Below are 20,651 nucleotides of genomic sequence, written 5' to 3' on the forward strand. Positions count from 1 at the left end.
TCGCTGCGAGCCGAGCCTTTCGACCGGAATCGCTGCAAGCTACTTGCAGAAACACTGCTGCTGGGCGGGCCTGACCCCCACCACCCGTGGCTACGCCCCTGCTTGAGAGTGACAGAGAATATAATTGGGGAACTTATTTTTTATTTTAAGTAAGCTGTGTTACTTTTTCTAAAAACTCAATACAAAATCAGTGGCTTTTCAGTGTTCAACTGAATTGATTTTGAAACTGTGGGGAAATCAGTCACTGTAAAAAGACAATAAACCATGTGTGTTTTGGTTGTCAAAAACTGCATTAATATAAACTTCTTTTTTTCATTTATACAAAATTAACAAACAATACACCAAACTGTATTAAGTGGGGGAAAAAAATGACTTGACAAACTGCTCTGAGAGAGAATAAGACATCTCACAGTAATTCCAGTGTCGCATTCACTCACTGGATACTTAGAGTGTGTACTGATTTATTTTTTTTTATAAGACTATTCAGAATAATTGGACATCTTATTTGGTAGGTTTTCTAACAATTTAGCATATCAGTTTTAGGGGCAAAGAGAGCCTTATACAGCAGTAATGTTTCTATAAAATATCTCCTGATTTTTTTTTCTTTTTTTTTTTCCTAATAATTTTGAATTCGATTTAACAGGAAACCTATTTAGAAGCTCTCTTCACTCCGGGGCAGTTCACCAGTGCTGCTTTACTCAAAGCCCTACAGGTGAGCAGTAAATTATTTTGTCTAGAACAAAATTGTAGACAACTGAGTGGAGCGGAGTCATCTTATTCCTGAAATCTTGTGGAGCTTCAGCACCAGACCAGTCTAGGAACTTGTGGGTTGTGTGTCCATCAACCAGTAGGTGGAGATAGTTGTGCTGTACCTTATTAGGCACCTGTGTAGCTCTAACAATTCAGTGGTGGATGGCTGACATAGTACTCCAGCTCTAGATGTTCAAATGGACTCCTGTACCAGTTGATGATAGGTTCCAGTAGAGTTAAGGAGAAGGCTCGTACGCATAGTAAACAAAAGAAGAGCTTCTACATTTATTTACAAAGTCTTTAGAAAAATACTTAGTATATTTGTTGCTCCACCTCTCTGCCACACTTCAAGGGGATTCAGTTATGGGAAGGTCTTAGGGGTTTTCCTAAAGCCTTTCCCATTCACGAGGATATTTTAGATTTGGTTATAGCTTAGTGAGACTGAGGTATATTTCATCTGACCTCTTATGCTCCCTTCTAGCACAGTTCCATCAGCGCCCAGTTGAACTTTGTTTTGCTTCTTTGCTAGCATCAGTGCCAGCACGCGACCTAGAACATCAGTAGCTCTGTCCCTCGGTGATGTCAGAGAGGGGGCGTCAAGACTACATAGAACTGAGCCCCATGCCTCCTTGTTGTGCCAGTGAAGCTCAACAAAGGCGTGCTTGTTTGGGCGGATTTTGGGCAGAGGTCTTGATTTGTCACACTAAATTCAGTGGTTAGTCATTATTTTGCTATTGAATTTTTGTTTTTTTTTTAATACTAATTGCCAATTCTGCCTCTTTGATAACAGGTAGAGGGCGTTATGGGGATTTAAATTGGTTTAGTAAGTATCTAGATAGGCCGCAGTGCTTTTAATATTCCTCTGCTTAAGACTTCCAAGAAGTTTAGATTACGATCTTTTAAAATAGCATTTGGTTGGGTAGAAATAAAATAATGATCTTATTTGATACCATTACTGCTTTAGCCTTACACATTTTTTGTATTACACAATCCTAATTATTTCTTGAAGATCTAGTGATGTTAAATCAATTATGTCCACCATAGTATTTTGCCCTCTTTTAGTCATGTAAGAGTAGAAGAGGTGTTGGGGGGAGTTATTTTTAAGAACTCTTTGACCTTTTTTTTTTTTTGGCAATTTTCATAGAATTGGATGGGATGGAAATCCTTGTAATAACTTCCTTTATCTTAAACATTATTGTATGTTACTGTGCTCCTGGAATTCTTTATAATTGTTCTAGTTTTATAGAATTATTAGTTGATCTAAATTTGTCACCCTATAATTCTTTGGTAACTTGGAGATTTTAATTTGCATGTTAATGAGTGTGTTACTGAGATCATTTCAATTTTTATTTATTTATTACAAATTTTAGATATTTTAGGGTGGAAACAACTGGTTGATGTTCCCACATATACTGCAGATCATATTTTAGATCTGATTTTCTTTAAGTTACCTGTTCATTTAATTAGATTAGAAGAGATTATAGAAGTTCCTTGGAACGATCACTGTTTAGTGAAAGTGTTTCAAAATGAAAGTAGGGATGACACTTAGGTGTTTGTCAAGACAAAGGACGAGTGGCCTAATGGTTAGTGCAGCAAGCATAATCAAAGTCAAAGTTCCATGGCAATACCCGGAGACAAATTGCAGGGTTACACAAGGTCAAGGAGGGCTATGTGGCTCCTGACAAAAAAGGTCTAAACGAGCCCAGGTCCTCAAAACAGACCTAATGTTTCGACGTCTATGGGCCAAAATTGTTTCATATTTTCTGATCACTCATACATAACTCCACCATTCATTATAATTCAGGTACACATTATTTTTCCAATTGGAGACAATTAAATGCAAGGCAACAGCTAGCAGTATGTTATACAATTTCTTATGAGACTCCAAAAGAGGGATAGTAGGACAAGAAGCTCGTAAGATCACAACCTCATAAGAGAGCGCAGTGGACTCAGGCAAGTGAAAGATAAGACACATTTTTGACCAAATTAGTTGCCAGTAAGCGCTGACGTTTTTACAGTAGAAAACCATATGTGCCAGTGAACCATCTCTTTCCTGACAAGACCAGCAGTTGAAGTTGACACTCTTAGTGATTCTGGCCACTCGAGCAGGAGTCCAATAGGCTTTGTGGAAGATGAAATATGAGGATTGAGATATTGCTGCTGACTTCGTGGGACGTATGGAGTTAACCCAGAAAGTAGACCAATCAAATTCAGACGCATCCAAACCAAATTCCGCTTCCCAAGTCATCCTCAATGGAGCAACTGCATCGGCATATAGATCCTGAAGTTTTTTTATATAGCAGAGAAGCCTTCTTACGGCCTGATGTAATGGTGTGACAAAAGGAGATAAACTCTGAAGGATTCGAGATAAGTGGAGACCTGAAAGGTTGAAATATATGTGGAGATGTCCTTCCATGTGCCAGAATCTAGCAAAGAAACATTATACAATGCAGACAGAGCAGCAGGCGATAACAGAGTACCAGCAATATACAGTTGCGACAGCTGCCATACACCCCTCTCTTGCCATTCCGCTGTTTGAGACTGCAGGAGACCAGCTGGAAAACCAGAGTTATACCAGAGAGATATATCCTCCAAAGAGAGAGCACGGATTCCAAGGCCAGCCCTAAACGTACGGATATCAGAGGCAGAGGCTTTTAACAGCCGAATGCGTCTGGTATAGGGGTACAAATCTGCATACGGGAGAAGAGATAAAGGGCAAGGGTGCACCAACGCTGCCTCAAAAATCTGCCATCGAGGCGTGAGATGAGATAATTCCCTTTGGAACCACCGTAAAGACTGGGCAAGCCGAAAAGCCTTGTGATAGTGTTTAAAATCAGGAACATTAAGACCTCCCAAGTTTTTCGGTAATTTAAGCTTCTTGAGCGCAATGCGGGGAGGCTTCTGCCTCCATAAAAACTTAATTAGGAGGGAATCAAGCTTGTTGTAGAGTGAGTTGGGAAAGGAGAGGGGGGTCATACTGAAAATGTAATTTAGTTTTGGAGCCAGAACCATCTTGATAGCCTCTACCCTCCCCCACCACGTTAGATATAGCGGAGACCATACATTTAGGATGGAAGCAGTTAAAGATAAGATTTGGTCCTTAATGAGGGACAGACTTTGATCGACAGATTTGGAATACTATACTCCTAAATACTTAATTTTGTGAGGCTCCCGGGAAAATGGGTATTGAGATACCTGAGCTCTATGCACGAAGGAATTGAGCGGCATTATGGCTGACTTAGACCAGTTTATCTTATAACCAGACAGAGAGGAAAAAGAATTGATTACTTCCAATACACTGGGAAGAGAATTTGGTGTGGTATATAGCAATATATCATCAGCATAGATGGAAAGTTTAAACATCTCCCCTCCAACAGAGACACCAGAAATATGCGAGTGAGCTCTAATAGCTATAGCTAATGGCTCCAAGGAAATGTTGAAAAGGAGAGGTGACGATGGACAGCCTTGTTTTGTGCCTCTTCTAAGAGGAAAAAAGTGAGAATTATTACCGTTCACTGAGATTGAGGCCTTTGGATTAGTATACAAAACTTTAATCATTTTAATAAAGGATGGGCTAGAATTAAACCAAGCCAAGATGTGAAACAAGTAAGGCCATTCAATTCTATCAAAGGCTTTCTCGGCATCAAGTGAAACCGCTAGAAAAGGCTCACGAGAGCCCTCAACATGCGCAAGAATATTCCAGAAAAGTCTAGAGTTATCGCTAGCCAATCTATCTACTGTAAACCCATTCTGATCCCTATGGATTATGTCTGGAACAATATGTTGAAGGCGGAGAGCCAAGATTTTTGCATAAATTTTGTTATCTATGTTAATCAGAGAAATAGGTCTATAATTCTCAACTTTGGACGGGTCTCTGTCTGGTTTGGGTATAACAACAATCGTGAATTGGTGGAAGGAGCCAGTTTGACCCTCATGCAATAAGAGAGAATTATAGAGGGGTTGCAGCTTGGGCGCCAGAAAATCCGCAAACCTCTGATAAAATTCTACAGTGAAACCATCATTTCCTGGTGACTTACCTGGAGAAAGAGAATGAATGGCATCTAGGATCTCCTTATGGGAGATTGGTTGTTCTAAAGCATGATTTTGAGAGACATCTATAAGAGGCCTATCAAGATGGTTCCCAAATTCCCCAAAGGGCCCCACAGAAAATTGAACTTCAGAATCATATAATTTGTTGTAGTACAATTGGAATTGCTGGGCAATGGCATCATCTTTGACGTGTATGACCCCCGAGGAATCAACAATTTGCGAGATCCTATTCCTACTTTTTTTAGTTTTCAAGTACTGCGCAAGAAGGTGGCTTGCTTTATTACTCTCAGCATACAATGTGGATTTATGAGCATGAATGAGGTCCAACGCCTCCCTTGAGAGAGTGGTATTTAAATCATATTTTAATTTCTGCAAACTCAATTTAGACTCTATGCTACAATATACAGTTTCTTTTGGAAACTGGCAAATCAGTAGCTGATACATTGAACATGTTAGGCCTCTGCCGTAATTCTATTAACAGTTGGTTACAAGGCAGTCATTTAAGGCTCAACATGTCTAAAACTCAGATTTTACTATAATCTAGTTTTTCACTTGATGACATTCTTTCACATTTTTATATTGATGACTTGTTAATTCCTTTTGTCAGTAATTTTCGCAACATAGGAGTCGTATTTGATTCCGCGCTTTCAGTGAAACCCCAGATTATGAAAATAATTGGATTAGTGTTCAGCAAACAAATGTAATTAGATTACATGATTTAAAAAAATGTAAATTTCACACTAGTTATACAGACTGTGATAATGCTGTGCTTGGATTACAACAGTAAAATATTCAATTTTAGGATTGTATACATGTTCTGAGGTCCATGGCAGCAACCTTGGTTCTGTGGGCAAGGGCACGTATGAGATCTTTTTAAGAATCACTTCTCAGTTGTTGATCTCTGACTGTTCAGGCCTAGGAATAGCTTTTTTTTTTTTGGACTTCTCAGTCAAGATCCAGTATGTACTGGTGACTTCAACTCAGCAATCTTGTGAAGGGAATTCCCCTGTTAATTTCAGATTGAGAGGTAATTACCACAGATGCCAGCCTTTCCAGTTGGGGGGGATGGAATAGTTCATTTTCAGAATTATCTAGATCAGATCAAGTTAACTCTGAGGGAATCCTCCTGATCCATCTTACCATCTGGAACTCCAGAGCGATATGCAAGGTTCTTCTCACCTTTGCCAAACACCTACCTTCAGGGGAAAATCTGGTCTAGTTATTTTGGACAGTGCCACAACAGTAGTGTATGTCAACAAGCCTGGAGAACCAGATTCGATTGCTGCTGCTGCCTGACGGTTGACAGTGGGTTGAGATCCTGGGGAACCAGGTTTAATTCCCTCTGCAGCTCTGTGCGACCCTGGGCAAGTCACTTAGACCTCCATTGCCCCAAGTACAATATACAATTTAGATTGTGAGCACATTAGGGACAGTGCAGAGTACCTGTAATAGAAATTGTAAACTGCATAGTCACCTCAGGAATCACTTGTGGTATTTCAAGTGCTGAAAATAAATAAGTGGAGGGAACTTGAGTGCACAGTTAGCTCTGGTGGCATATCTTTTCAGCGGGGTGGAAAAGAAACTCGCCAACCTCTCAGCAGCCCACAGAGCAGGAACTCGGAATCTACAAACCAGCCTTCTTAGCAGACATTACCTCAATCCAAAAAAGTGGTCAGTTTATTAGTGAGTCACTGAGGATGTCTGATTTTGGACCTCATGACAACCAGAAGAAAGCCAAGGTTCTCAGATTTTTCAGTCATCAAAAAGAATTTGGCATGGAGGGGCTCAATGCACTGCTTCAACCATGGTCTTAAAACAAGATGGCAAGCGATCCGCAAAATCCAACATGGAGACAAACAAAACAGATCAATCAGTGATATGGTTCAAAACTTTATTTTCAGAGATTTGCCCGACACAGACTGTGTTTCGCCCACAAGGGCTGCGTCAGGGGCTCTACAAAAGCAAATAAAATCAAATACAATTAAAAACATATATATTTGTATAATACTATATCATAAAACGTTAATAATGAAAAAGAAACCATATCAGATATATAAAATCAATCAAACACTTGGAAGGAGAAATCAAATATCATCGAGGAAATAAACATAAATACTTGCATAAACCTATGTTTACAAACATACAAATTTGAGTAACACAAATAAGACATAATCATAAATTCTCTGTTATGCATATGATAATTATCTGAAATAGAGATAACTGATTTAGATAGCATAAGAACAATAGTCCAAACAATAATTAAAATAATAAAATATCATTTATACTTACATATATAAAGAATCGGACTCGCAACAATTATAACAAATTACCTCATACAATTTTATCACTCAATAAAACTCACAAATTTATCACTCAATAAAACTCACAAAAAGAATTATATGGCAATATATATTTATAATACATTTAAAATGTCAGTTATAATTATATATATATATATACAAAAAAGGTAAAATAGAATATTAAAAGGACCAAAATAAATCATATGATTCAACAAGACAACGGCCACACAGAAAAGATTCTATGGCAATACTCATTTAAAATGTCATTTGTTATCAGTTATCTCTTTCAGAAAGGAATGGCATATATGTTGGATGAATACCTTAATAGGAGAAATCTATTACTATAATGTTACTTGAAAACATACATAATCAAAATAATAAAAACATAGATAACTCACAATAGTCCAAGCAGGACATGAGATTGAAACATAAAAAACCAGCAGGGTGCTTTCCTCAATCAAGGTGAAGACACTGCAAACAAATTACGAAAAGTAAGAAAAAAGAAGAAGGAAAAACTTTCCATATGCTACTTGGAGACTTAAAAAAAAAAAAAAAAAAAAGTTTATATATATATTTTAAAAGTAAAATCTTCCTTTAATAATGATAATAAATCGCCATAGCAGTTGTTATCTTATTTAATAAATAAACAAAAAAGCTAACATAACACAAACAGGCTATATACATAGAGCTCTCAATCTCTACACTTGCTTTAAGGAACCATTACTTGCTACAAAGAACTAACTAGCAACAGTCCACTATAGAAAGCAAAGTGAAACTGAACTGAAAACATGGAATAAAACCAGAGCTGGCAAGTGTGCACAAACACCTACTCTGCTTGATTGCTCAGCTATAAACCACCCAGGGAGTAGCGTCTTTAAAACAAAAGTCAAAAAATCACCAAAGATGTAAAGGAACTAAAACCAATGTGTAACATACCTCCAAAAATAATATGAAATATATTTATATGTATATAAAGATATGATAAATAACAATATTATAAAATTTTTACAACATTTATAAATATCAAATTATACAAAGGTTTTTTTTTAAAAAAGAACTCCAACCAAACCTCTCAAACTCCACACATGCCTGAATTGGGCATTAATTGCTGCAAAAAGCATGTTTAAAGATCCAGGTATCGGCCCTATCTTGTTTTCAAGGATGTCTAGAAAACTCCTCTTTAGTGTCTCATCCAGGTGTTATTCGTTGCCTTAAAGGAGTCAAATGCCAGCATCCTCCTCTTCATGAGTCTGCTCAGACTGGAAACAATTTAATTCCAAATCCATACAGAATGCACTATTTGAGCCCTTAAGCAAGGCCACTCTCAAGGATCTCATTTTGGTAGCTGTTATCTAGGAACATTTCCGAGCTTTAAGCCCTCTTGTGGAGATCCTTTTTCAGATTTACTGAGGCTGTATTCTCTATTCATCCAGTTCCTTCCTTTCATCCAAAAGTGGTTTCCATTTTTCATTTGATTCAGTAGGTCAATCAACTTCCTTTTCATAAGGAAGACTGTGGCTCTGATTTTTCTCTTATGTATGTTGGATGTTTTATTCCAGCTTCATTGGCTCCCCATAGAATGGAGGATTAAATACAAGATTATATTGCTTGTTTTTAAAGTACTGAACAACTTAGTTTCTTCTTTAATTGCTTCTACTTTGAGATTATATTAGCCATCACATCAGTTAAGATCTGCACAGAAGGGCTTACTTGATGTTCCATCATTTCATAATGTCAGGCTAGATTTCATAGATCTATCGCAGGCCCAAAGTTGTGGGTACTTTCAAGACCTTTTTGCTTCAGCAATCATTTAATGATCTGATTTAATGTTATGTAGTATTTGCAATGGTCTCTGTTTTGTCTATTTGTTTTTATACTCTGTATTTATCACGTCTCCTGTTAAGAATTGTAGATTGTACAGGGTACAGATTATTAAAATAGAGTGCTCATGTGGTATTCAAAAGCTGCAGATGAGTTCCGTAAATCTGATAGATCATTTGTCCTCTTTGCTAAGGCCAAAAAGAAGCAGATTCCAAAGCCTCTATTTCTTGGTGGTTGAAAAATTATTACTTCTCTCTTTTGGCAGAAAAGCAACTGCTAGAAGTCTCAAGAGCTAATTCTGTGAGAGGAGTAGTATTGTCTTGGGTAGAGCATAGCACGGTGTAGTTTTGCCTTTGGAAATTTATAAGGCAGTATCTTGGTCCTCTCTTTGTACCTTTACAAAACATTACTGTGTTAGATGTTTCAGCCAGAGAGAAAGCTTCTTTTGGTGCCTCAGTAATTGGAGCAGGGGCTTTGAGGACTGCATTTTTACATCCTACAAGTTCCTGGACTTTTCTGGAGTTACCTGCTAACTTTCTTTCCTTTAGTCAGACCAGACCAGTCCAGCTTCTTGCCCATATATATTTTTACTCTGTGTTTTATCATTCATCTTCTAACGTATCTTCGTTACTCAATATTCTAAGTTATATGTTGAGCAAATGTTTTTGTTTTTAGAGTTACACTTGACAGAAAAGGAAGTTTATTGTTCTATTTGGCTTTTTTTTACATTTTCTACGCTTTGACATCTAAATACTGAATTATTAGAGTTGCATGGGTTCCTAATAAAGCACAGCACAATTTACTCTTATCTCCACCTACTGATCAATGGACACACAACCAACAAGTTCCTGGACTGGTCTGGTTCAACAAAGGAAAAAGAATTAGCAGGTAAGACCTGATTTCACCTTCTCATTCTTGTGTGTGGATATAAATTTATGAAAACTGAACTCACAAAGTGGTTGTAAGTGATCAAATATTCTCCAAGATATCTGTAAGACTCCAACGTTTCTCTCTTAATGATGCTTATTTCCAAAAGGAATTTCCTTTGACCTGTATGAGTGTTTCCCCCCCCCCCCCCCCCCCATTAGATCTATTGCCGAGGAGTTGGGAGGATCTTGGAATTTTCCTGGGAAGAGCTGAAGAAAGAAGTTACTTTAGCTGTGGAAACTGAGGTAACATTGATTTGTGTTGGGGTTTGTGTTCATTTTGCAGGAAGCATGTACAGACAGGTGGTGATGGGGGACCAGTTAAGTGATTGGAGTCAGGAATGCAGTAGAGACCGTGTTCATAGTCCAGAATCCTGGCAAAACATTCACAAAAAATGGAACCCAAACTAGTTCTACATGACAGACTACAAGTTCCAAAGACTATCGTGTTTCATACTAAATTTGATCTTATATAAATAGTTAATCCTTTCTAATGTTACCGTAATATTCTCAGTTAATCTTAATGGATAGCTCAACCATGTTAGATAGTTAATAAGTTGTTGTAATACTGTTTACTGTATACTTAACAGTTCCACTGTAAGTTGTTACTAATGTTACTACTTAGTATTAATTTTATTGACAACATACCGTTAAATGTAAGCCGCTTAGGACTTGTCAATGAAGCGGGTTATAGATGCCAAATTAAATTAAATAAGAAGTTAGTCATCATGCAAGAGTGATACCTAACTGAGGGTTCCTTTTACTAAGCTGTAGTAAAAGGGGACCTGTGGTAGCATCAGTGCGTCTTTTGATGGTCACTGAGGCCCCCTCTTACCACAGCGGACAAGAAATGGCCATGTGGTAAGTGAATAACCATGTGGCCATTTTTCTGGACAAGAAATGACCATGCGTTAAGTGAATCACCACATGGCCATTTCGGAAGGGAGCACTTACTGCAATCCATTGAGGTGACAGTAAGGGCTCCCACGCCAACCTGGTGCTGCCCAATTACTGCCGGGTAAGCACCAGCGGTACAAAGATAGAAAATATTTTTATAGCACCAAAAATTGCACACACTGGGGTTGGGAACTACCGCCAGGCTCCTGCGGTAGCCGGGCAGTAGTTCCAGATTGGCGAGTGGTAAGGGCCCTTGAATGATGATATGTGACTGCAGGATTTTGAGAGGAGTCCTAGTAAGTGATGCCATAGCTTAAGTCTATTACTGCAGTAATGGGGCTAAGTAAGTTTGGGGGGAGGGGGAGATGATACTAAAGAATTCACTGGGTAGTTGCAAATGAAGACTTATAGCCCAATAGCCCATCAAATGTGCTGAAAGCTTAAAGAGGAGAAGTAAACGTGGGACAAACAAGAATTAGTGATGATGAAAATCTGAAGAATAATTTGAATCTAATGACTGCTCCTTTTGTAATCTCCCATACTGTTCCAAGGCTTTATATTAATAAATAGGAAGGAAAATAAGGTGATACTTTAATTAAAAAGGTTACTTAGAAAGCTTATCACAAATGTATTAAGTAAAAGGCCATCTTATATAGTCTGATATTTGTCATCTTTTGCTTATGTTGTCCTCTCCTAAGGAGAAAGGTTTTAGCCTTTGAAAGCAAGTCAAGAAATGTATCGTTAGTCCACTTTAAAAGCAACAATCATAAATAAAACAAAAAAAATTGGACTAACGTGGCAACCACACTGTTATCTAAGTGTTAATAGAAAATGTTGAATCTTTGGTCTTAAAGTTAAACTTTTCTTTCGTAATGTCATTGTTGGTATCTCTAGTCAATGACAAAATTGAGGGGAAATCCTAGTAATCTTGATTGAACATTTCTGCCTTCACCCTTTTTCTTGATCTCTTTAGCTGTTATACGGTCTGTGCCCTGAGAAAGGCAGGGACAAATCAAACTCTGATATACGTATAAAGTATTACATACCATGTAAAATGAGTTTATCTTGTTGGGCAGACTGGATGGACCGTTCAGGTCTTTATCTGCCGCCATTTACTATGTTACTATGTTGCAGAATTACCTCTGATCCAGCACAGTGCGAAGGCATGTAAAATCTTGTTCAGCATCCGAGCTGTTGAGTTAAACATGTGTGATATGGACAGAGCATAATTTAGTACACCAGAAACTGTACTTAAAGAATAATCGATGCAGAAATGAATGCATAATCTTGGGGTTAACTTACTGCAGTGACTTGAATTATAGACTTATTCCATTCTGTTCAGCTCCATAGCAGCATCACAGAATATGAATTATCGCAGGAGGAGTTTCGACAGCTACAGGTTGAATTTTGGTCCAAGTTCTATGCATGCTGTCTTCAGTACCAAGAAGCACTTTCACGCCCTCTTGCCCTGCACGTAAATCCCCATGCTAACATGGTGTGTTTGCTGAAAAAGGTGAGGACACTTGAAGGATGCCATAAACCTAGCCTGTCATGGTGCTGGGTGGTTCAGGTGAATAAAATTTGGGGCCTCACACCTACCATCAGAACAATAGAGGAACCAATGCTAGTGCCAGTCAGAGCTGCTGAGCCACAGGTAGTGACAGGAGCAGGGGAAAGAGACATAGGGAATGGAGAAAATTAGCAAGAAATAAAGAAATTTTCCCTAGTTTCCTAAGTATTTTGCCTGGCAACTAATTTTTTGAAAACATTTTCTACTCCTTTTATATCATAGTCCTAAGGTTGTGTATATAGTGACATGTTTCTCAAACATGGTGTGCTTATCAGTATAACTGTTTGTTTCTGTTGTAATTTTCTTTCTCCCCTTTGTTTTGCTATTAAAAGAAATGGTATAGGAAAGAACTAAAAAAAAAAAATTTCACCCCCTTCTCCCACACAAAGAAAATCCACTGCAGATCTCTGCTGCTGGCTGTTTGGACCCCCCCCCCCCCCCCCCCCCCACCCATGTGTCTAAAACTGTCGAGTTAGCAGCAGCGTTTTGAATACCTGTGCTTTTGGACATCTGAATAATTTGAAGTCACCTGATTTTTACTTCAAAACTTGCTTGATGAGTTTTGGAAAGTGACAGAGACTTTTTACCATTACAGGGATTTTTATCTTTCCTTGTTCCATGCTCCTTAGTGGATCACCTGTACCTCTTGTTAGATGAGCATTTCTTGACAGAGGATGAGAGTGCAATATCTGAAGGTAATTGAAGAGGGGGGAGGAGTTAAGACATCATCTTGTAGTCCTTAGCAATCTAACTTTTTCATGTCCTATAATTATAACCAGAACTTTTTTATTTCTTTAAAACTATTGAGCAATGATGCATAAGCAGCTTTGCTTTGCCTTGCGAGTGAAAATTTGTGTTAAGGGATAGGAATCTGAAAAGCAATTTTCATTCTGCTTGCTTAGCTGCAAAGTCTTCAAGTACTTTTTTAAATGTGCCAAAGAGCAGCTGTAAATATAGTGCAGAAAAATCCCTAAGATACCTTTTCAAAGTGAAAGGATGCACATAGTTTTGAAAATTCATTAAAGCGCCACACAAGGAAGCATGCATGTACTACTTATGAATGTATTTGTAAAGTTTGCCCCTCAGTAGCTCAGTTAATTCAATTCACTTAAAATGATAGAACTGTCTGGTTTTATCTCTTTTGCAGATCTAGATTTTGCTCACGATGTAACTTGCCTTATTCAATGTCTAAAACTCATAAGGGAATCCATTTCTGTAGACATGGCATGTGTCATGGAGACAGCTTGCTTCCACCTTCAGTCGCCAGAAGTGGCTGCAGGACAGATCCTTCAAGACCTGATATCTAATGATATGTAAGAAAAAATGTGGTCAAAATATCTCCTGAACTTTCTGCATGATTGAGTAGTGTTGTCTCCTTTTAGAGACGTGTGGTGTACATGGAGTACTGCCTATCCCAGATGATGACCAAGAAACTCATCTTGTATTTCTGACGCTTCTAGGGAGCATGTGATGAATGATATCCACAGTAAATTGCATGATATCAGAAATCCTGTACAAGCTATTAAATGGATTATTCGGGAAATGGACTATGAAACAGAAATGGAGATGGAGCGAGGATTTGATGCGGGTAAATGTTAGAAGCATCATGTACAATGTTTTCTGCATTTCTCAGTCTATTACCTGTATTCTGTAATGTTCATCTGTCATATTGCAAAGTACACACCAGTTACAAATCTCTCATTTTAGCTCAGCCATTGAATGTGCGTATGAATCTGTCCCAGCTCTATGGAAGTGACACTGCAGCCAACATAGTATGCCAGGCAGTGTACCATATTGCCGCAACCCGATTCCTGATTTGCCGAGACCTGTTGGTTCTGCAGCAGGAGATGCTGAGACTGGGAGATGTGAGTATAAACTGGGGAGCTGAAGGTGGGAGAATTTGAAGGGAAGCAGTCAGAGTATTGATTGGAAGTTGCTGCCTTTCAAAGTAGAACATTTTCTTCTCAGCTGAAGTTGTTTCACTGATTCTTCTGACACCTGTGCCTGCCTGTGATCTTGGCTGTTTTCTCTAATTTTTTTTTTTTTATCTCTCAGATGGTTTTTGGAGGGGGGCAGCTTCTACAGGCCCAACAGGAACTAATGCCTCGCACATCTCAACTTCTTTCCTCTTATTATGTGATAAGATGGGGCAGCCAATGCCTGGCTTCAGCAGTTCCTGTTGATATGCTGTAAGTTCATTCTCTAAACATCTTTGTGGAAGATTGGGGGGAAGGGGGTCTGTGAGATTCTAAGGCAGATGTGAATTTAAAGGAGCGCCTTGCTCACATTTTTATGGTTGCTTTTTAATAAGTTTCTTGCTTGTTTTCCTTCTGCAGTGAATCCAATCTACAGCATTTATCAGTGCTGGAGCTTTCCGATTCCCCGGCCTTAGCACCAGCACACAGGTCAGGTAAGATGTCTTCTTCTTGTTGATAAATTTCCTGTTTCTCTCCCTGCCTTGGCTTTCTGCCATTTGGGGCAGGGGGTTGGTTTCTATTCCCACTGCTGCAGAGAATACCATGATGAAAAGGTTGTTAAAGTGGTGCTATGATTTTACTAGAATTTATCCATGCAAAAGCATCACTGTAGTTACATTATCTGCATTTCTCTCTCTCTATTTAACACAATTTTGTTTATATTGTCTTACAATGAATACATTGGGAAATATTTTCCCATTTATTCCTGCATTGTAACTTCATGTTCTTGTATGTAGTATTAATAAATGCAGTATATTTACAGTGCCTTGCGAAGCTCTTCACACTTCATATTTTTCATAATTCTTTTATCTAAAAATAATTCAAAATGCATTAAATTAGATTTTTTTTAATTGATCTATACAGCATACTCTACAATTTAAATATTCCAAAAGTAAAGAGAAGTCTTGATTAATTCTTTACATCCTTGACTCAATACTTAGTGGGGCCACTCCATATAATCTGGGGATGCAAACCGCACCATCTCGTCCTTCTGCTTATCTCTGACTTGGGGGTGGTGGTATTCCTGCTGTGCCTCTGTCATCCTCCCTTACACTTGGAAGGGGACCAGAGGTGAAGATCTGTACAGTTTTTATTTACTTTAAAAATACATATATATATTATTTTAAAGAGGGGGTGGAACCCTGGAGAGTCCTGCTGAAGTAGCTTCAGACACAGATATGACAACCTGGTGTGTCTGATCGACCATGCCATCCGGCTGGCAGTGGCGGAAGGGAGAATGGTTCAGGAACCCGTCTTGATGCCAGACTTGTTTCCATTTTGTCGTTCAAGGACCCGTCTTGATGCCAGACTTGTTTCCATTTTGTCTTACAGCATGGCTCTTGAAAGGACGCATTTAAAGAAATGAGGAAATTTGAACAAGGTGATTGTGACACTCTCACTCTAGGAGCTGTTCTACTTCTCTGGCTTAAATCCAGGTCTGGTGTATTTTTGGGTTGGCATTTGGAACATTTCATTTGTCTAAGTCATTGGTTCCTCAGGTTTTGGAGTTTCTGCGCGATGGTTTGGTCAAAGGGCTTGTTCTGTTCTCGCTCAAAATACAGATGGTGGTCTTAGCATTCTTTTGAGGTTTAATGAAGAGCAAGTCTGTGGCTTCTCATCGCGATGTCTGTTTTCTTTGAGGAGTGTGTCTGCTTCAGCTTCCTGTCAAGTTCTTGGTGCCTTCTTTGGATATTAATCTGATTCTTAGGTTGTGGTATCTCCTCCTTTGAGCCCTTAGTGAACAGTTCCCTGAAGGAATTATCTTGAAGATGGTGTTTTTGGTAGCTGTTGCTTCCTTGAGGCAGATTTCGGAGTAACAGGTGTTGTCTTGCTGGGGAGCTATTCCTGTTTTCTTAAGAGAGCGGGATTGAGAGCGTTCCTTCCTTTCTTCCTTAGGTGGTTTCTGGTTTTTGTGTTAATCAGCCAGTGGTCTTGCCTGTTTTGGGAGAGGTCAAGGACTCGGATGACCTTCATCGGTTGTACCACCTGGATGTCTGGGTATTGCGTCTGTACGTTCATCAGACTCGAGAGTTTCATCAGTTTGGATTGGTTGTTTGTCCTGGTAATTGGTCATAGGAAAGGAGAGGCAGCATCCGGGTGGGTGGTCATAGGAGAGGTGGCGTATATGGCAGCTATTGTGAGATGGATTAAAGAGGTTATTGAATCAGCTTACATCTTGAAGGGCAGTTAGGTACTCGGGGCTAAAGGCTTATTTCACTAGGGGCCAATCAGCATTGTGGGCAACATGCTCTCTAGTACCACCTCTTGGACATTTGCAAGGCGGCCATCTGGTCATCTTTTTATTTCTTTGCGTGCTGTTATTGGTTGAATATGCAGTCGCATCAGGATGCATCCTTTGCAGTGCGAGTTTTGGAAGCCAGTCCCCTATTGGTCATTGCTTTGGTACTTCCTGTGACAGAACAGTTTGTTTTAAGCCTTTAAAATTGCCTTATTTAAATCTTGAAGTGCATTTCTCTAGTTTGGCCAGCAGGTGGTGTTATGTTTCAGGCTGTTAGAAAGAACTGACCTTTCTTTCCTTAGGTAACATAGATAAGGAAATGCCTGAGTGATGTCAGGGCCGTGCCAAGGGTCTCTGGAGCCCCCCTGCAGACTATCAGTTGCCCCCCCCCCCCCCCCCCCCCCGGTGTGGCACAAGATGCAAAGGAAATAGGAGCTGAAAGATGGAGTGCATCTTTGTGGGATTGCTGAACAAATAAAGGGTTTACAACCACTTAGCTTTTCGTGCTTTCATGTTCATGAAATTGGTAATTAAGAGGCAGATGCACTAAAGCTTAATGAGCCTTTAATGACCCTCCAACGAGGAAAATTTGATCCGTTGCATGCATCAAAGGGCTTTTACCGAGGAAGCTAGCAGCTAACGAAAACGGAATGGAGATGAGCAATTAGTGTGAAAACCCCACTGAAACAAGATGCACTAACCTTTTCCAATTGCCTTTACGCAGGAAAAAGGCAGGAAATCTAACGAGAGGTCTGGACCTCTCGTTAGGACAGCTCTGTGCCAGGAAAAATTGTAAAGTGAAAAAACAAACAAACTGTGAGCCAATCCCAGTGCATTAGCAGAGCTAATAGCGCTGTGATTGGTCAAAAGGAAACTGAAAGGTTTTGTTATTCCACATGTGTAGAAAAGTCGACATGCTTCCTTTTAGGTTTTATTTTCATGGCAATAAATCCAGGGGCAGGAGGAAGAAATGGTCCCCAGAACTTCATGCCACTCTTTGTAATATCTTTCAACCCTGTTTTCGCACAGCCCCGGCCCCCCTCCCTTCCTCACTACTCTGTCTCCCCTCAGCTCCGCCTCCCGACATCCTCCGCCCTGTGCCCCGCCCCCTCTTGGGGTCGTCGCCGCCATTCCCCTCCTCCACCGGGCCCCCCTCCCTCTTACCGGGCCCGTGCAGCGCCTCTCTCCTCTGTCCGAAGGCGCTGCACGGGCAAGAAGAAAGCTGATGCCTGCCTTCGCACAGCTTCGGTCGCGCGTCTCTCTCCTCCTGGGCCCGCCCCTGTCTGACGTCGGCGCTCCCCTGCAGTGCTTACCTCGCTTACTGTGTTGGCACGGCCCTGAGTGATGTAACCAGCTTTTTTCTAATATTGACTGGTCTCTGATTGGCCCAGGAGCTTTTGTCAGTATTGCTTTTGCTTCAGTTTCAGCCTGGGAGAGAGAAAGAGAGAGTCTTTGTTGAAGCCCTGTTAAAAAAAAAAAAAAAAAAGTTATATTTGATGATTTATGCCCTGAGCTTCCCAGATACTTTCTAGGAAGTAAACAAATGATTAGTGTTATAATGGATCCATATTTCATTTACCTGTTACTGTTTGCTGATTGCAGTATTTTGTTCCACTGTTCGATTTTTAAAAGGCAATAAATAATATTCCGTTTATTGCCTCTTCTGGACTGATAAAGAATCCTGGTGGTTTGTGTGTTGTGTCTGTGAGTGCTTTCTGGGAACTGTGAGACCACTTGGAGTGTGGCCCTACTAACCTAGAAATCGCTGGGGATGTTTGAGAACAGAAGGCTCGCCCAGAGGCAGTTGTGACCCAGTTGGGAAGAGGAGGGTGCTAGTGTAGATCACAAGTGGCAGGTGCAGGCGGACCTGAGCTGTGCTGGGGATAGACCCTCTAAGTGACCGTGGGGTAACCCCAAGCGGTGGCTAGGCATTTCATGACTTCCCATCTGTGCTGATGTGGGGGAACGTTATGGAAGGAGAAATTAGATCTTGCCTGCTAACTTGCTTTCCTTTAGTCCCTCCAGATCAGCACAGAGCCCACCCAGATCAGTTTTAGTGAGTGCCTCAGTAACTGCTGTGAGGTCTTAACTGTTCTGCATATCGGTCAAAGTAAGATTCACATTTATAGTGCTCCAAAAAAAAAAAGACATGCTCAGTTTGTTTCCACTTAGAGTGGAATTTGTACTTGTCTGCACTTCAATTTTGATTGCATTGCACATCTGTTTTGCTTGCAGAATAGCAGACATTGGAGTCTGGGTGCAAGAATTGGCAGATCAGCACCTGAGAGGGAAGCCTGGCATCAGGCAGGGGTTAGTTTCTTCTGCTTGGCTGTTTGGTTACTGGCTCGGACTTCACATGGAACTTATAGCCAAACTCAGAAGTTAGTGGTTCTTAGTCTCCACCTGCTGATTGGAGTGCATAACCCATCTGTGCTGTCTGGAGGGACTAAAAGACAGTAAGGGCCCTGTTTACCAAGCCACCTACAATATCCCTATAGGCGCCTACACAGCGTGTGTTTCTAATTGTAGGCACGCTAAAAACACTAAGGTGCCTTAGTAAACAGGACCCTAAATTAGCAGATAAGATTTAATTTCTCCATAATTTATCTTTCCTTGAGTCTCTCCAAAGCAATCCAGAACCCGCTCCAGACATTCTGCAGAGGTGGAAGCGTTTAGGGAGCTTTGTTCAGATTTTGGTAGGTGGATTGTGTCTCACTAGTCTCCAGTGATGTAGAGCTTTTGTAGCTTGACTTTTCTTAGTTATCCCCTCATAAAAACCAAGAGGGAAAGTTGCATGTTAGGCTGCTTTTGTTATAGAAATACTGGCTGGCTGTGGACAGTACAGGAACCGATAAAGGGTGATGTTATCAACCAGTGGTTCTCAATCTGTCTGCTAGTAGAAGATCCTAAACCCACATGTCTGGACTGCTCTGGAGGAATTGATGGAAGGAAAATTAGCAGGTAAGGTCTATTTTTTTTTTTGTTTCTTACTCTGAATTACTCTTAACTATTTCTATAATTATGCTTTAACATTAAAATTTTAAAGTATACTGCCATTTACTACATTGTATTGCTTAAAAATTTATAAATAAAGCTAGTACCAACTTTAAAGTATGCTGTAGACATCAGTGAAATAAAATTCCTACTTTAGTTCATTTTAAATTGTATATTTTAAGCAGAATATACAAAAATGTAAAATGGTGTGAAGATGTTTTTGCAAGGTTATTGTAGGTAGGTGTATTACTTGTGTATGCTGATTCTTGTTAATTATAACAATACTATGTCTGATTTGTTTAATTGAAAATGTTGGAATCCCTTCATTTTTACTTAGCAAAAGTGAGATTTGTCACCTTCTACTCACCTTCTAACCCAGCTTCTCATTTGTATCATTTTTTCAGTGTCCAGCCCACAGACTGTGATAGAGTTATTCTTTCAAGATATGTCTAGAAAGCAAATCATCACTCATCTTTTCTCCCAGCCAAACACTCCTCTTAGCCAGACAGCTTTAAACTGGCCTCAACTGGTTGCAGCAATTGCCAGCTATCTCATACAGCAAATGTATCCTTTAAAGGCTAACAGAGCCATTCTGCAAGCATACTGTTTGGCCTTAAGTTTATAATAAAAACAGGTTGGTGACACCTTTTTATAGACTCATGCACTAGTAAATAAGGCCTGTTTCTGACACAAATGAAACGGGCGCTAGCAAGGTTTTCCTGGGAGTGTGGGAGAGAGAGAGAGAGAGTGAATGTGCGAGTGTGTGTGTGTGTGTGACAGAGAGTGAGTGAGGGTGCGAGTGTGTCTGTGAGACAGAGAGTGTGTGCGAGTGCGTATGTGAGACACAGTGACTTGTGAGAGTGTGTTTTACACAGATACAGTGTGTGTGAGACAGAGTGTGAGAGAGTATGTGTGCAATACACAGACTCTGTGAGTCCGAGTGTAGTAGAGCGAGTGTGTGAGACCGACTGTGTGACACATATAGAGTGTATGTGATACAGTGTGAGAGAGAGAAAGACACTGACCGTGAGAGGGTGTGTGTGTGACAGAGATACCTCCCCCCTCCCTATGTGGTCTCAGGACTCCCTGCCTCTCTCCCCCCCCCCCCCCCCCCCCCCGCGTGGTTGG

At 40.0% G+C, this 20,651-nt stretch overlaps 1 protein-coding gene across 1 annotated transcript in view; it reads left to right on the forward strand.

Annotated features, from left to right (window-relative positions):
• NUP160 (nucleoporin 160) overlaps positions 1-20,651 on the forward strand; it is a 121,787-nt gene that overhangs the window by 43,150 nt on the left and 57,986 nt on the right. The window contains exons 11-20 of the mRNA XM_030200755.1: positions 644-712; positions 10,010-10,093; positions 12,087-12,257; positions 12,910-13,009; positions 13,462-13,627; positions 13,775-13,902; positions 14,022-14,179; positions 14,370-14,503; positions 14,651-14,724; positions 19,928-20,087. Coding sequence (XP_030056615.1) covers positions 644-712; positions 10,010-10,093; positions 12,087-12,257; positions 12,910-13,009; positions 13,462-13,627; positions 13,775-13,902; positions 14,022-14,179; positions 14,370-14,503; positions 14,651-14,724; positions 19,928-20,087 — 1,244 coding nt within the window. The remainder of the gene's footprint in view (positions 1-643; positions 713-10,009; positions 10,094-12,086; positions 12,258-12,909; positions 13,010-13,461; positions 13,628-13,774; positions 13,903-14,021; positions 14,180-14,369; positions 14,504-14,650; positions 14,725-19,927; positions 20,088-20,651) is intronic.

Source organism: Microcaecilia unicolor, chromosome 4 (genome assembly GCF_901765095.1).
Source record: "Microcaecilia unicolor chromosome 4, aMicUni1.1, whole genome shotgun sequence".
NCBI lineage: Eukaryota > Metazoa > Chordata > Amphibia > Gymnophiona > Siphonopidae > Microcaecilia > Microcaecilia unicolor.